Genomic DNA, 18,063 nt, shown 5'->3' on the forward strand with positions numbered 1-18,063 from the left:
AACCTTATACTCAGTATTTGAGCCAATTACAGAGGACTTGTTTTTACAAATGTGCTTGTCCGTCAGTCCAAAAGTACCACTGAAACCAGAAACATTTTCTTAAAATATAATCTTCCAAAATAGAATTCTAGTAGCATCATCTATTGTGATTTTTTTAAATATTCAACATTTCATGACTATGGAAGAATCTCATTTTTCCTCAGGCCTAGGGCACTTCTCAATAATTTTGTGAGATATCATATTGACTGTATCAAGTTGAAGAAAGGCCACAGTTCTCCATGTAAGAATTTGTAAGTGACCAGAAAAGAAAAAAGAACAATAAATGTAATGAACCATATTATAACCAAAGTGTTTTCTGTATCAGTTCATTAATTTTCAAAGCCCAGCAGTGTGAAATTAATATGATTTCTACCAGCAAATTATCTCTCCAGTGTCTTTTTTTCCCCCCTCTTTCCTAGATTGAAAAAGAAAAAACAAGCCAAACAAAATGCAGAGACAGCCTCAGCTATAGCTACAAGGACTCATACTGGGAAGGAAGATGCTAATACAGTAGTTTTAGATCAAGACAAGTGCAACATTGCTGTGGAAGAAGAATATATTACTGATGAGAAAAAAAAGAGAAAAAGTAATCAGTTAAAGGAGATCAGGCGTACAGAACTAAAGAGATATTATAGCATTGGTGAGTACTCCTGGCATTACTGCAGTATTTTCATTTAAAAAATCTGTAAGAATGTTTAAAAGACTATCACTTGTGATTGATCATAATAATGATAACAGTTTACGGAGCAGCTGCTATGTGCCCCAAGCCCTTGCTTTATATACATAATCTTGTATAAGAGGATCACACTAAAATAATGTCTCATTAAAATTTGTGTTCCCAGTATTTAGTCCAGTGCCCAGCATGTATTGTGTGTTCATAAACTTTTATCTAATGAAGTCACTTTCTCTAGATGAGAAATATTTTTCTTAATATATATAGACATATTCATAAAAATGCCAATAGAAATGCATGTACTTTTTGGCATTTGCTAGACAGTAGCAAATGGAGAAGGAGACATGGCCTAGTATCTGTCAGTTTAAAAAAAAAACACTTGGGAGGTTTTTTTTTTTTGAGACAGAGCCTCGCTTTGTTGTCTAGGCTGATATGCAGTGGCATAGTCTCGGCTCACTGCAACCTCCATCTCTCGGGTTCAAGTGATTCTCCTGCCTTAGCTTCCTGAGTAACTGGGATTACAGGTGCCCACCACCGTGACTGGCCAATTTTTTGTATTTTAATAAAGACAGAGTTTCACCATGTTGACTGGGTTGGTCTTGAACTCCTGACTTCAGACACTTGAAAGTCTTAAAGGGAATCTTGAAGTGAGTCCACGGTGTTATATATTTCTCAGAATAACCCTTGCATCTGAAACTACATTCACAGAAGTGGCATATCTAGCTTGACTTGAACCATGCATATCATACCTACTGTTCAATCACATACACACATGGATTTTGTTTCAAAGAGAATGCAAATAAATGAAATAGATTAAGAGTACCAGGAATCAGAACTTGGCGTGGCATACAGATTATTGCATACTTGAATTGCTAGGAAAGGGAGAGAAAACTGAGGACAGTCTCTGAGAATGTGCTGCAGATAGGGTGAATGAAATGTGGTCTTGAAGCAGAGCAATGCCACTTGTTCTGGGGCACCCTCAACTTGGTCCTAGTTAATGCCAAAATTGCAGGAAGTCTTGTGTTTATGTCTCCATGTTTAATGTAACATTCCAACAGTGTTGGAAGACATATGGGGTGGCATACAGGTCGTGACATACTTGAGATTGCTAGGAAAGGGAGAGAAAGTGGAGGGCAGGTACTGAGAAAATGCTGTAAATATGGTGAATGAAATCTGGTCTTGTCACAGAGCAATGAATCTTGTTCTGGGGTGCCCTCAACTTGGTCCTTGTTAATGCCAAAGTTACAGAGAGACATACCTTGTATACATGTTTAATGTAACCTTCCAACAGTGTTCAAAGATAAAATGGACTACCCTTGAAGTAGTAATAAGTGCTGCGTTGCTGACGTTGCCACCATACAGGCAGCCAAAAGCATGTGGTTTGTAGGTTTACCGTGGGCTAAGACGGTTGTATAATGTATTACGTGTCTTAATGGATGCTTTTAATCTCAAAGCCATTCAGTATTTCATAAAAGCTGTAACTGTCAACCTATAGAAATATACTTCTGTGTTATTAATAAACTCCCTCTTAAAATGTAAAATATTAAATATTATCCCTTATTTCCGAAAAGAGGAAGAGGATTAAGGAAAATTGCATTTCATATCTTTAATTTGCTTGTTTTGAGATTTGATCTTGCACTGTCACCTAGGCTGGAGTGCAGTGATAGGATCATAGCTTACCGCAACCTCCAACTTCTGGGCTCAAGCAATCCTCCTGCTTCAATCTCCTGAGTAGCTGGGATTACAGGCACATGGGACCATCCCCAGCTCTCTCTCTGTGTGTGTGTGTGTGTGTGTGTGTGTGTGTGTGTGTGTGTGATTTTAGAAAGAAATGGGTTTACACTGTAAAAATGGTGTTAAGCTTCTGCCCTCAAGCAGTCCTCCTGCCTCAAAGTTCTACCCTCCAGCAATCCTCTTGCCTTGCCTCCCAAAGCGTGTGTGTATGTATATGTGTGTGTATATATATATGTATTTTTAAATACCAAGTCTTGCTTGGTTGCCCTGGCTGGAGTGCCATGGCACAGTCTCAGCTCACTGCAACCTCTACCTCTGGGGTTCAAGCAATTCTCCTGCCTCAGCTTCCTGAGTAGCTGGGATTACAGGTGTGAGTCACTGTGCCCACCCACAAAGCATATCCTTTTTTGGGGGGGATGGTGAGGAGCAATGGAGTCTCTCTCTGTTGCCGGGCTGGAGTGCAGTGGCATGATCTTGGCTCACTGCAAACTCTGCCTCCCGGTTTCAAGCAATTGCCCTGCCTCAGCCTCTTGAGTAGCTGGGACTACAGGCGTGTGACACCATGCCCAGCTAATTTTTGTATTTTGTATTTTTTTGTTTTTAGTAGAGACAGGTTTTTACCATGTTGGTCAGGATAGTCTCGATCTCCTGACCTCATGATCCACCCACCTCAGCCTCCCAAAGTGCTGGGATTATGGCATGAACTACCATGCCCAGCCCACCCCCCCCAACTTTTAAAAATGATTTCTTGCTGTATTAGGATATCCTTTTTATGTGCTATACTCTGTTGCATGTGTAATGCTGAATCTGAAACAATGCCCTTCACTCTTTACCTGACTCTTACTTTACTAACAAAACCAGTTCAGTCATCATTTCTTCCAGAAGCCCTCCCTGTCCCTGTCCAGGTTAGACTTCTTTCTGCATTGTTATCATGGATGTATTTGACTACTATGTACAGCCTGGAGTGACTTAGCCCCTAGAACAGTCTTTCTGTATAGTGTCTTCAGCATGACAGGTGTTCTTTAAGTGTGCATTGAAAGGAATAATTAATACATAGATAAATGCTCTATTTTTAATTGTTTGAGTTTCAAGAAAATTCTGGAAGGACATAGGTACTAGTGTAGTCATAGGATCAGAAGCATCCTGTGATTTTATTTGGTAGCAATAAGTAAAGAAATGTGACCAGGCTCAGTAATTCACACCTGTAATCCCAGCACTTTGGGAGACTGAGGTAGAGGGATCATTTGAGGCTAGGAGATCAAAGCCAACTCTGGCAATGTACAAGATCCCATCTCTATAAAAAATAAATTAGCCAGGTGTAGTGGCACATGCCTGTAGTCCCAGCTATTTGGGATGCTAAGGTGAGAGAATCACTTGAACCCAGGAATTGGAGGGTGCACAGCTTTGTTGCGCTCCAGGCTGAGTGACAGAGTGAGACACTGACTGTGTAAAAGACAGACAAAGAATCAAAGACAAAGAAATACCGTTATAGCTTACCATCTCTCAAGAATGACAATGATAGCAACCGGTTTGGAGGTTTGAGGCATTTCCTCAGGAGAACCCAGTGCTTAGATAAAACCTCTAGGTGGAATCCCAGGGCTCCTTGACCCTTTCCAAATTTGACTACAGGTGACAAACTCATCTTGGCAGGTTTGCTGGCTCTCCCAGCATCTGACCTGGCGTGTTTCCCTCAGTCCCATCCCAAAGGGATGTTCTCTACCACTAGATGGAGCATCAGACCTCAAGTCAAGAGCATCTCATTTCACTGCTGCTTTCAGTGGCTCTGGTCTGGGAGGGAAGAGAAGATCTGAAAATGGGAGGATCTCACTGGCTTGCTAAGGATTTGGTATTTACCTTGTAGTCAGTGAGGAGTCATTGGAGGTGAAGGTCAAGAGAAAAGGAAATTCTCCACTTTTTGTTTGCTCTATATTTACTTTTTCATTAACTCTGTGATGAATCTAACATGAAGAAATCAGGCTGTGCTCGTCTGAGACTAGGGCTTAGGGGAAGGGGCACACTGAAGGGGCACAGCAACATTTGATGATCAGTGTAGTGCGTGAGGGAGAAAAAGAACAGAGTAAAACACTGACAGACTAAGAAGCTTAAGAAAGGAGGAAGATAATGAATTTCTGTTTGGAGAGGTTTTTGAGGTGCCAGGTAGATTTGTTTAGAGAAGCCTAGATTTCAGGTGACAGGCCTACAAATTGTTACTTACAGGTGCCAGATGAATCCACATATGTAAAACAAAAGTTATCCAGTGAATACACAGAGATCCAAAATGAAAAGTTAACGGACAACAAATAATAATGAATGTATAGAGCCAAAGACTAGGAGGATATATAACAATATGTTGATAGTTGTTTTCTCTGGTTATAGAAATTGCAGGGCAAGTTTTTTTTGCATATTACACATAGTAAAGTTATTTTTAACATTAATAGCCAGAAAATAGAATTGAAAATAAAGTAAAAGTAAGGTCTTTGCAAAAAACAAAATCATTAGACAAATATAAAGTTCTATAAGCAATATTAACGAAGTAATTACTTTCTGTAGGTATCTAGTCCACATCTATAACATGATCTGTCTGATTTAAAGAAGCGTATTTTGACAAAATAATGTTTTTACTTAAAGTAGTTTTATCTGTGCCTCACTTAATCCTTGGGTAATAATTCATTGCTATCTACTGGCACTTAGGAAAACAAAACAGTTAAGATACTAATAAAGGATGCTTGGAAAGATTGAGTCACTAGAATTGCCTCATTATAACAACATGGTGCTGATTCTAAAAATGTTTTGTTTTTGAGAGGGGAATATGAGAAAGGAAGCGGAGTGATTACATTGAGGCAGATGGCATCAGATAAATCTAGATCCAACACCTAGCGTAGCACCTGGCACACAGTGAGCATCAAAAACACCTTCTAGAACGAGTGAACTGAGCCCTTCTGTGCTTTCATTTGTGTTTACTAATATATAGAGGAATCCTTTTTCATTTGTTCTGTTTAGGTAAACTCTTAAGGAATTTTTTGGTGATAATCAGTCTTATATTTTTCAAAATTAGGTATTAAATTAAATTTGACACAAGTACCTTGGAATGTGTATATTAAAATATATTTGGTCTATATTACAATATCAAAATATATTACATTGACATGAACTATATCATACGATACTTTTTTTTTCTTTTTCTTTTTGTTGAGACAGAGTGTTGCTCTGTCGCCCAGGCTAGAGCACAGTGGTACAGTCTCAGCTCACTGCAATCTCTACCTCCCAGGTTCAAGTGATTCTTATGCCTCAGCCTCCCAAGTAGATGAGATTACAGGCACGCACCACCACACCCAGCTAATGTTTGTATTTTTAGTAGAGACTGGGTTTTACCATGTTGGCCAGGCTGGTCTCGAACTCCTGGCCTCAAGTGATCTACCCACCTTACCCTCCCAAAGTGCTGGGATTACAGGCATGAGCCACAGCACCCAGCCTGGATTTTTTTTAAAGGAATTTGTTGTTTCTTAATCTTAGAATAGTGAACATCTTTGCTTCTAAGAATATGGAGATAGGAAACAAAATTTTGCAAATATGGGTAACATTTCAGTGTATGGAAGTTCTTCATTTGAAACATAGCTGTGCGGCCATAAGGTTGGAGAGAGATGGACACATTTTATAAATAAGGGGGACAAGACTAAGTTGGAATAAAATAAAATATTATGATTATTTAATATAAAAGGTGAATACCAAGATCTTGGATAGTGAAGTCGAATTTTCAGAAAATTGTACTTGGGAGGTCGTTATAACAAACGTAAAAGACTTAATAAGAGAACAAAGCTCATTTTGTGATTATCATAGTCAAAGATTTATTTAAAGAGAACCTCTGCAGTTCAAAGACTGAATTTAGCTTTCAGTAAAAAATCTATGTCTTTATTAATCATTTCAAATTTTACTTTTCCCTCTTGAACTCAAAATAATCTTAAGAAAATAATAAATGAAATCCTCTACTTTTGCTATCTGTTTTTGTTTTCTATGACAACATGGAAGTAACAGACTACTAAGTTATTTCACAAAGAACCCAACACTTTCCATACACAGATTACTTTTTCTTAATTTTTTTTAACTACATGTGTGAAGATCATATATCCATCATTTGTCTTTGTTTCACAGGGCAAGTTCAGAAAGCCGAGGTTATGTTATATTTGATAAATAAACTTTCAGACATAAACAGGTCAAGCCACAAACGTCTGATAGCGTTGCTCTTCTGTTCAAAAGTAATGATCATCCTAGTACTTTAGATCTTAAAACATCAAAGAATACAGGATTAAAATGGACTTCTATGTGGAAAAACGATGCCAAGAATTCAATTAATATTTTTTTTAATCAAGCGCAGCAGAATGGGCTTAAGGGATTTGGGTATAAAATAAATGGAAATTATTTGGATGAAAATAGTTAGACCTGTGCTTCTTGGGACTATCAATGAAGTCAAATGAGTGTTTTTGTGGCACACCTGGGTGGTGAGAGGACAAACCTGAGGTGTGTCCCCAGAATGCATACAGTGTGGCTGAAGGAATGAAAGTGATAAGAGAAAGTGGCAGATATGGGAGGCATGAATGAAGAGCCTCAGGATCCAAGGTGTTCTTGGTGAGGAGGACAGAACCATGGGAGTAGAAGCAGTCATCAAAGCTGGAATCATAAGGAAGTGGTTTGATGAGCTAAAACTCATGCCTAAGTGGAGGAATCAAAAGAGCTTACCTTAGGCAGAATTATGGGGAAAACTCAGTCCTCTGAATAACTGTAGCAAATGTTTACAGGTCCTAAATAAATGATAAAGAGAAGATCTTTTTAAAACATTATCTACAAAGGAGCAAAGAAAAAAGTTAAAAACAGACTTCGTCATAGTGGTGAATGCCAGAGGAATTAAAATCTCTTCAGACTTGTGAGGTAAAAGTTGTTTCTCAAGGTCAAAGACAAGACATTCTCAGACACAGAAGGACTCAGGAAAGATACCTTTTGTGTCGTAGATTACCTTAAACAAATTTTTGAACAAATTAGGTCATTTTGGCAGTGCCCGCATGAATGGGATTTTTGCCATTGTGGGCTTTAGTGGACTGTTGCTGCTCTTTTTTTCTTTCTTCTGTTTTTAACCCTATCACTTTTCCATTCACACTGTTTGCAAAAACTACTTTACTTGCAGCTAGGCATGGTGGCTCATGAGTGTAATCCCAGCACTTTGGGAGGCCAAGACAGATCACCTGATCAAGACCAGCCTGGCCAACATGGTGAAACCCTGTCTGTACTAAAAATACAAAAAAATTAGCTGGACGTGTGGTGCACACCTGTAGTCCCAGCTATTCAGGAGGCTGAGGCAAGAAAACCACTTGAATCCAGGCAGCAGTGAGCCAACATCGCAGCACTGCACTCCAGCCTGGGGGACAGAGTGAGATGAGACTCTGTCTCAAAAAAAAAAATAAATAAAAGCCTACTTAACTCAAAATATTAAAAATATGATAAACCGTGTCTTAAAGAAAATTGTTCCTAAAGGGAAAGGGAATTTAGAATCTAGAAATCAGAGTTATATTTCCTTAGAAATTCCAGTAGTTAGGGAGTATAAATATCCACAATTAAGTAGCTATAAAACAAGCACCCCTGAGTACACCTGTGATTGCACTAGCTTTGTTTCAAGGGACACTCCTGTCCTGACCTCTCATAGTCCCAACACTCTCATTAACAGTATTTTATAACCCATTCTTGTCATTGTTTGAACAAAAAGGTACAATCTCTGTACACAGCAACCATGTCTTAACAAGCCTGTTGTACTGCATATGAGCTTGATCAAACTCAGAGTTTAGTTCCATTATAATCATAGTGGTCTGTATAATGCAAGTCTCATACCCTATTTAGTCTGTCTCATTATAATCATTTGCATTATGAAAAATCTCACCATAAGAGAAAGCCCCAAATATGGTTTGGGCTCGGGGAAGACAGCAGATAAACTAAGTACAGTCAGTGGTTTTAAGCTTTGAAAAATCATATTAGAAGTAAACTAGAAAGGATAAAAGAGTAAAAATACTCTAATTCTGACTTTGTTTGGGCTGCTTGATCCACAAAATACCATATACTGGGTGGCTTATAAATAACAGAAATGTATTTCTCACAGTTCTGGAGGCTGGAAAGTCCAAGATCAGGGCACTGGCAAATTTGTAGTCTGTTGAGAGCCCATATCCTCATAGACCACCATCTTCTCACTCCGAGCTCCCATGGTAGAAGGGTGAGGGGTCTTTGGCCTCTCTTATAAGAGCAGTCCCATTCATGAGGGTACGGTCAAGATGACCTCATCACCTCTCAGTGGCCCCTTTTTCTCTACTACATACTTGTGGGTGAGGATTTCAACTTGTGAATTTTAGGGGGACATAACAATATTCAAATCTTAGCAAATACATTGATGCTTATGGTCAGGATTTTTTGTTTGTTTGTTTGTTTGTTTGAGGACAGTTGGCCATTTTTATCAAGAATCTTTTTGCATACTCTTTGTCTCAGCAATTCTGGTTTTTTGTTTTTTTGAGACAGAGTTTTGCTCTTGTTGCCCAGGATGGAGTACAGTGGTGCAGTCTCAGCTCTCTGCAACCTCCGCCTCCCAGGTTCAAGTGATTTTCCTGTCTCAGCCTCCCAAGTAGCTGGGACTACGGCATGTGCCACCACGTCCAGCTAATTTTTGTAATTTTTTTAGTAGAGATGGGGTTTCACCATGTTGACCAGGATGGTCTCGATATCTTGACCTTGTGATATGCCCGCCTTGGCCTCCCAAAGTGCTGGGATTACAGGCATGAGCCACTGCACCTGGCCAACAATTCTGTTTTCAGAAATTCATCCTAAGCAAACAGTCATGGGCATATTAGAAGATTTAACTGCAGTAACTATCATTGCATTGTTCGAAATGCCAGGAAAATGAAAAAATAAAAAACCACACACAAATAATATAAAATGGAACGCTATGTGCCATTTTAAAATGAAATAGAAAAATAGTTAATGATATGGGAAATTTTCACAAAACACTAGAGTAAAAAAGTGGGTTGACAATAGTTACTGATTATGATTCCATTTTTGTTTAAAAAAATAATTTGCCTTCCTACATATAAAAAGGTATGGAGAGTTTCTAGAAGTATATTCACCAGAATGTAAATATTGGCCTCTCTGATGGGAGGGAAAATGGATGACCTTTATTTATTTTATTTTATTTGTGTTTTTAAATGACTGCTATGGTCTGAATATTTGTGTCTCCCTCACCCACCCCCAAATTTATATGTTGAAATCCTATTCCCCAAGGTGATACTATCAGGAGTGGGACCTTTGGGAAGTAATGAGGCCATGTGGGTGGGACCTCATGATTGGGATTAGTGTTCTTAGAAAAGAGATTTTAGAAAGCTGCCTGGTTGAGAATGTGCTGTCTGCGAACCAGAATGAGGGAAAATATACTGAGATTGCCAGTGCCTTGATCTCGGACTTATATAACTCTGGGAAATAAATTCCTGTCATTTATAAACCAGCAGTTATGGCAGTTTGTGACAGCAGCCTGAATGTACTAAGACAATGGCTGTATATAGTTTTGACTCATGTGAAATTGGCTTTCATATTTTCTCTGTTTTCTTCTGAAGTGTTAATGTGCACAGTTAGGTCCTTGATCCATTTATGAATGAAAAAGCTATTTTCAAAAATATTTTGGAGGTGGGAAAGGGGGTAAGAAGGAGAGGAGAAGCAACATCAGACATGAGGAAGGGCAGAAAGAAATATTTTCCATGAGGCCGGGCGCGGTGGCTCACACCTGTAATCCTAACACTTTGGGAGGCCGAGGCGGGTGGATCACGAGGTCAAGAGATTGAGACCATCCTGGTCAACATGGTGAAACCCCATTTCTACTAAAAATACAAAAAATTAGCTGGGCATGGTGGTGGGTGCCTGTAATCCCAACTACTCAGGAGGCTGAGGCAGGAGAATTGCCTGAACCTAGGAGGCGGAGGTTGCGGTGAGCCGAGATGGTGCCATTGCACTCCAGCCTGGGTAACAAGAGCGAAACTCCGTCTCAAAAAAAAAAAAAAAATTTTTTTTCCATGATATCCCCTTTGTGTTAGATCCTTTATTTCAGTATTCAATTTTAGACTCATGATGATCTACTACAAAAAATGTAGCCCACTTTACAAATATAAAAACTGAGAAGCTGAGTAATTGGCCAGGGGTCTACTGTTGGCTAGCATGGAGCCAGGATTCATGCCCTGCCCTCTTTAGCACCAAAGCTTGAGTTTTTTCCACACACAAGGAGGCCCTTTTCCATGCTAAGTGTGGTAGTAGATTCTAGAGTAAAACATTTTATAAAATTGATAACTTCCCTGTGCTTTAAGCACTTGCATTCTAGATTTTACCACAGTATGACTCATTTTAGTCAGGACTATGTTGCTTGTGACTTGCTTGAAGGAAGGAAATTAACATTTAATTGACATTTTTCTTTGTACCAGAAGTTAAAACAGAGTTCCTGTTGAGTATAGGGTTCCTTCTTCCCTGACACATCTTTTTTAAAATTTAATTGTAACAGCTTATGCTTTAGGTTTTCCAGAAGTTTCTCTTAAAGTGCTTATTCAGTAGCAATATTGAATGTTTTAATTGTGCTTTTTATAGAGTCAGGTCAGTAATTTGAGAAGTATGTATCACCGATAGAGAAGATATTATTTCTTTTAAAAACTGTTTATTTTGTTTTTTAGAGACAGGGTCTCACTCTGTTGTTCAGGCTGGAGTGCAGTGGTGCAATCATAGTTCACTTTAGCCTCAAACTCCTGGATTCAAGCAATGTTCCTACCCCAGCCTCCCAAGTAGCTGGGACTATAGGCATATACCTCCATACCTGGCTAATTATTTTTCTTTTTTCTTTTCTTTTCCTTTCTTTTCTTTTGACACAGTCCCCCCATCTTACTCAGGTCTTGAACTCTTGTCCTTAAGCAATCCTCCCACCTCAGCCTTCCAGTGTTCTGGGATCACAGGTGTGAGCCACTGCACTGGCCAAGAGGATATTTCTTTAGACAAATACAAGTGCTATACTTTTTTCAAAGACATATAACTTTATTTTTTGATATTCAGTCTTGAATCTGTCTGTATTGATTCAGGAGTAGTCAAAATTTTTCTCCAAATCTTGGCCATTATTCACTAGCTTCATTTAATTATAATTTTTAAATTATTATTTTTAATGACGGGGTTTCACCATGTTGGTCAGGCTGGTCTTGAACTCCCGACCTTAGGTGATCTGCCTGCCTTGGCCTCCAAAGAAATGGATTACAGGCGTGAGCCACCATGCCCAGACTTTTTTTTTTTTCATTATAATTTTTAAAGTTCCTTGAGCCCTTACTATGTACATGGCAAAGTGCTTTTTCTGAATCACCTTATCAAATTCATATGGTAATTCTTTGGGAATCCAGTAGCATCCCCATTTTGTGCACTGGGAGACTGTCTTTAAGTTACATCTTCAAGATTAGTAGTGAGCACATGTCCAGGACTCTCATTCACAGTCTATCTGATGCCACAACCTTCCCTCCAATGTGAAGTTACATGATATTTATGGGGAAAACCAGCCTCTTCTCATTTATAATGGTGCTTTTATTTTCATGAAATTTCTGTTTTTTGGTGATGTCATTGCAGTGTTTTAATTGCTGTGGCTTTATAATCATGTGTTTCAACATCAGTAGAGTGTTCTTACCCTCACTTCTCTTTGAAAAGTAATTTTGAATAGTCTTATGTGTATTTGCTTGTAGATAAACATGGTTATCAATTTGGAAAAAGTTCCGTTGCCATAAAAAATTATTTTTTATTTAAATTGCATTTTAACATTAATTTTTAAAAAGTGAAATATTTATTTACAGATGAGATTTCCTGCTTAGGAGTATTATATTCATTTATATACTTCAGTTAAGCATTTTAATTTTTTTATATATCTTATCATTGTCTTGTTATATTTATTTCTATATGTTTTATAGTTTGATACCATTGTACCTGGGACTTTTCCAATTACATTTCTGTTACAAGTATAAAAATTATTATATCTGGCCACCTTAGTGAACAACTTTATGAATTTTTGACATTTTCAGGATAATATTGGTTCTTTAGGTAGTCAATTATGTTATCTGCTAATGACCAAATTTTCATTTCTTTTAAATATTTTAAATTTTTCATCTGTTGCTTTGACTAGAGATTTCAGAACAAAGTTGGGTATAAACCATAAATTGATATTGATAATGTTTTACTTTTTAAAAAAAATTACTTTGCTTTTGGTTTCTGATATGAGAGCTCATCTCAGTTTACACAGGTGTACTTTAGGAGAGGTTAGAACAGTGCTTAATTTTTCAAGAGATATTGAGCTTGTGGGTACCTGTAGCACATTCAAGCATAGAGATTGCCTTGTGGTGCTGTTCAAGGTAGCCTCTGATGAATGGCAGGGATTCCCTCTTTATCCTGGAATTTCCATTATGTTTGTAATGTTACTGCTTTTACCTCCACTACAAGGCTTTTTTCTTTATGACCTGAAATACTTGTGGTTTAGCCGCACATTAGGTTCGCCTCTATGTTGTAATTTAGTGGATACCACTGAATTGGTGGATACCATGCCCAGAAACCTTAAAAGCTTTGCTAGAATTGCTCTTAGGTACTTGCCTTTCCTAGCACAACTGGAACAAAAGAAAGGGGGTGGAGCTCATGCAGTGCCTGTGGGTATCTTTCCCTCTGCTCACCTGAAATTTTTCTTCTAGAAAGCTGGGGGTGGGGCATCACCAGTGCTGCATCTAGGTAATAAGCCCACTTCTGTAGACCTGGAATGACATCATGAAGTCATTCAGTTTTCATTCCTATGAAGAAATTCCTTTTCTCTAGCGTTGCATTGCTTTTTCAGAAGCATATTTCTAGTGAATATCAGAATAACTAAAAATTCATCATTAAAGAAGTTCACTCTAAGTTTTATAACAATTGGAATTTTTTGTTGTTCTTTTTAAAAATAGAATAATGGCTGTTTAATTCATCAAGTGCTTTTTTAGCATGTATCAAAATGATCAGATTTTTTTCTTCTTTAAACAATTTTTTTTTTTTTTTTTTTTTGAGATGGAGTCTTACTGTGTCACCCAGGCTGGAGTGCAGTGGCTCAATCTCAGCTCACTGCAGCCTCCACCTCCTGGCTTCAAGTGATTCCTGAGTAGCTGGAACTACAGGCATGTGCCACCATACCTGGCTAATTTTTTTAATTTTAATTTTAATTTTTAGTAGAGACAGGGTTTCACCCTGTTGGCCAGGCTGGCCTCAAACTCCTGACCTTAGGTGATCTGCCTGCTTCTGCCTCCCAAAGTGCTGGGATTACAGGCGTGAGCCACCCCACCTGGCCCCTTTAAACAATTTATAAAGCTCTATTATATTAATATTCTATCACTCTTGTGTTTCTGGATGAAACCTTTTTGCTCATAGTTTATAACTGTTTTAACATACTGCTCTATTCAAATTGCTATTTACTTGTGTTGACTAAATTATTATCAATAACAATAGCATTTGTTAAGCATGTACTCTTTGCCAGACTCTGAGATGATCACTGCATCAATCAGCTTAATTTTCTCAACATTTCATTTTATAGGTAAAGAAACTGATACACACGGATTTCAGCTAACTTGCTTCACATCACACAGCTATGATGATGTGTCAGGGTTGCTAGTTAAACCCAGCTCATTTTGACCCCTAAACCAAATTGTGATCAGGAAGGTAGTTGATGACATAAATGAGATGGTACATGACTTGATTTTATAATGAGTATCATCAAACTGCTTCAGCAATCATAGCTAAATATATCAGTTTCCATTATAGGGACATGCCTGTCATTGGAAACAGGGTCTCTTGTTCATAAATCAGGGTACCCCTTTCTTTCAAAAATCTAGAGAGACACAATTTTTGCCTCTTTGAATTTCCCTCATTTGGATGTTATAGAAACTATCCTCCCTCTTTAGCAGTCACTGATGGTCCTTTGCTGTCAGCCTCTTGAACCCCATTCAGATGCTCTTATGATAGAAATAGATGGAGGGGAGAGCTGGTTGTTAACGGGTGAGTAAAGAAAGAAGGGCCACATAGTAAGCGTAGGCCCAGTGCAGAAGTGGAACTGATATAATTTAAAAACCTGCTAATTTTCCAAAGCTCTGTTTGTGCTTGTTCAGATTCTTGTTAATAAAAGAAAAAAAGGCTACTGCTATCTTTGCTTCCCTTCCTTTATCTATGTAGAAATTATGGAATCAAGATCCAGGGAATTTACAGATGTCTCTACAGTTTCTGTTTTTAAGCACAATAATGAATCATGTCTACTGTCCCGACTTTACCACTTTACCCAGTCCCCAGTGGCCTGTAATAGGAGCCAGCTGCTCAGGTTTGAAGGACATTATGTATTGACTTGTTCTCGCTGGTTTTTCTCAGAACCAGCATATCTAGCCAGTTCTGCATCTCTTGACACCTTCTGCAATCTTCCCCCGACCAGCATACTCAGTGTCCACATTTCACATCACTAACTACTTCAACACTCAGAAATACCTTATTTGAATCTCAATTTTTTTTTGTCTTTCCCCACAGATCTGTCCTCCATTTGTGGCAGGTAGACTGACCCCCTAAAGATGCCCATGTCCTATTTCCCCAAACCTGTTAGTTTACATGGCAAAGGTGAATCAAGGCTGTAGATGGAACTGAGATTGTTAATGAGCTGACCTTAAGGAGACCTCCCAGGGCTATCAACTTGCCCAGTGAAATCAAAGGGACCTTTAAAGTGGAAGAGGGAGGCAGGAGAGAGAGCATGAGACTACTCATGCAGCATTACTGGCTCTGTGGATAAAAGCAGGGCCTTGAGCCGAGGCCCTGCTTCCAGGTCCCAAAGTAGCCCACTTCCAAGAGTAAGAAAAGGCAAGGGAACCAGTCCTCCCCTAATGCTTCCAGAGGAAAGTAATGAGACCCATGCCAGACTAATAACCTATGGAACTGTAAAATAATGAATCTGTGTTTATGCTTTATTTTGAGCCACAAATGTGTAGTAATTTATTATAGCAGCATTAGGAAACTAATTCATCATTCTATTCCCCTAACTCTTCCAGCATCTCACTACCTCTTAGCTGCTGCTCATCCAGCTCCAGCTACCGTGCTCTGTGCCTCATAATCACACAGGCGGCCATTTATTTGCTTACTTCTTACACGACCTGTTATCCTGGTATTGAGACCCTACCCCAGAGTGTAATATTGCTTCTTCATGTTCACATTTTTGAAATCTCATTTTTGCCATAGTAACTCTTCCAAATCTCATTGCTCCTACTCCCTCAGTCTTGTCTTCACTCCACTACATTTTTTCAGATGACCTTACCCCTACTCTACTGATGATGTGACATAATCTGTCTTGAGCTCCCTTTACTTCTAAAACCTCTCTGTGAATTTCAGTCATCCATTTCCAGGTTTCCATCTCTGGGCCTCTGTGCAGCATTTGACAGTGTTAACACCACCTCCCTTTTTTCCATGGCCTCTGTGACATTGCATTCATTTTTCCCATCCCTCTAATTGCTTTTCTCCCTTTTATATCAGCCATATTTTTTTCACTCCTTATATCTAAGCCTTCCTTAGCTTCTGTTAAAAAACTTCAGGCCTCCTGTTAAATTTATTCTCTTGATGTCTTAGCCTCATCCAAGACTTCAGTATCACCACTACGAGGGATACAAGATGTGACATCTGGCCATCATGCCCCCCCAGACCTCAGGCATACTACTAGGTAGCATCTTCTTTTTGCCCCAGTGCATGGAGAGAGCAGAGTCTTCTTTCTGTAAATTTGTATTGGGGATCGCATCAGATGGAGGAGCCCAGAGCCTTGAGTTCTGGACACTCCATGCCCTTTTATGGTATAAGGGAGGTGGCAAGACTTAGGGCAAGGCACCAAGCTCCACTTGGGTTGAGGTCAACACAGGTACCCCATTCTTCCTCCCCATTCTAGCTCCTACCTCCAGGATTTATGCAGAAAGAGATGGACTAGGCTGAAGGGCCTGTGTTTTATTTCTCTAGGGTTTTTGTCAGTTTCATTATAGTTACTCCTTATTGGACTGGCAAAAACCTGCTCTGAAGACTTTGTTTCAGAGGTGGGCAGGTATGAGGTTCAGTTGCTTTGCTCTAAATGGATTCTAAGGGACACTTGGCCAACTTTACCCTTGGCAGTAGATACTTTTATGCCATTTGCCTCAGGTTCTTGTACACAGAGGGAGGGTCAGAATTTGGATAGGTAGAAAGGTATGTGAGGAGGCCTGAAGCTGGAAAGATCAGTGTCATTGGTAGATAGTTGCACCATTTGGGATGGGCATGAATCCTTACCTGAAACACCAGGGTTGGAGCACCATCATAAAGCACACTGGAGTGGCCCTTTCCCAGGGCAGCTCATGTCTTGTCCTAGATCTCACCAGGGCCAGAAGCCCCTCCAGAGCTTTGCAGGGCCAGAAGCCCCTCCAGAGCTTTGTGGACTATGTGCTGAAGAACCTGTCTTGGCAAGACACACAGAACTTCACTTACTGAGACACATAGTTGACTATCTTTTCAACTCACTGCAAAATAGTTATTTCGGAAGCAATATGAAACCTGACCTTGAGCTATAATGATATAAAGACAATTAAATTAGATCCTCTTTGCTTCTCTGTTGAACCAACTGTAAAACATAGTATTTGCCTTGTGGCTTTGGCAGGTGCGTATGATTTGCCTGGTGTGATGCTACATCAGTGAAAAGTATTGCCTCACAATCAAACTCATCAGGCTTATTAATCTATTCTGGAAGGTTGATTCAACTATATATACCAGGTATTATATTAAGACACAAAACAGGGCCAGATGCAGTGGCTCACCCTATAATCAACCCCACCACTTTTGGAGGCCAAGGTGAGCGAATCGCTTGATCCCAGGAATTTGAGAACAGCCTGAGCAAAATGGTGAAGCCCCATCTCTACAAAAAAAAAAAATGCAAAAATTAACCTGGCCTGGTGGTGTGCACCTGTAATCCCAGCTACTCGAAGGCTGAGGTAGAAGAATTGCTTGAGTCGGGGAGGTGGAGGTTGCAGTGAGCCATGTTAGTGCCACAGCACCCCACCCTGGGTGATAGAACAAGTCCATGTCTCAAAAAAAAAAAAAAGGCACAAGACATTTAAGGATGGGTGTGTCATTGTCTTTATCTCCATGGTTTCAAAATCTTACACTCTGAAGGAAATTTTTTTCTCCTTTAGTAATATTACAGACTTGACATTTTTCTAGCCTACCTACCTGTGGCAATAGAAGGTAATTTAATTTTCACACTAGTTCAGCTGTACATTTCAGTTTATTCTGAAAGACTCAGACAACATGCATTTTTCTTTGTAGCTAGGCAATATGTAAACTCTCACCAGTTGGTGGCTTTCAGTCACACTCCCCATTGGGACCAGAGATAACTGTCTACAGCTCATGGAAGGGCCTTGGCCGGAAGCTGCCAGGTGTGGGAAGAAGGAAACATATTGTTGGCTCTAGAAATAGGAAGCTACCTACGAAATGATATAAAGAGACTACTCTGAAAGCACAAAGACCTAAAGTGACAGCTGTTT

General features: G+C 39.2%; 1 protein-coding gene across 15 annotated transcripts in view; it reads left to right on the forward strand.

Moving 5' to 3' along the window:
- The window catches only part of NCOA7 (nuclear receptor coactivator 7), a 158,354-nt gene that overhangs the window by 71,995 nt on the left and 68,296 nt on the right, over nt 1–18,063 (forward strand). For 11 of the 15 annotated variants that reach the window (XM_054254413.2, XM_054254414.2, XM_017971373.4 and 8 more), the window contains one exon: nt 459–679. The exons of the other annotated variants lie outside the window; for them this stretch is intronic. In XM_054254413.2, the coding sequence (XP_054110388.2) occupies nt 459–679 (221 nt within the window). The remainder of the gene's footprint in view (nt 1–458; nt 680–18,063) is intronic. 15 annotated transcript variants of the gene reach the window in all.

Source organism: Callithrix jacchus, chromosome 4, assembly GCF_049354715.1.
Source record: "Callithrix jacchus isolate 240 chromosome 4, calJac240_pri, whole genome shotgun sequence".
In the NCBI taxonomy this organism is placed as follows: Eukaryota; Metazoa; Chordata; class Mammalia; order Primates; family Cebidae; genus Callithrix; species Callithrix jacchus.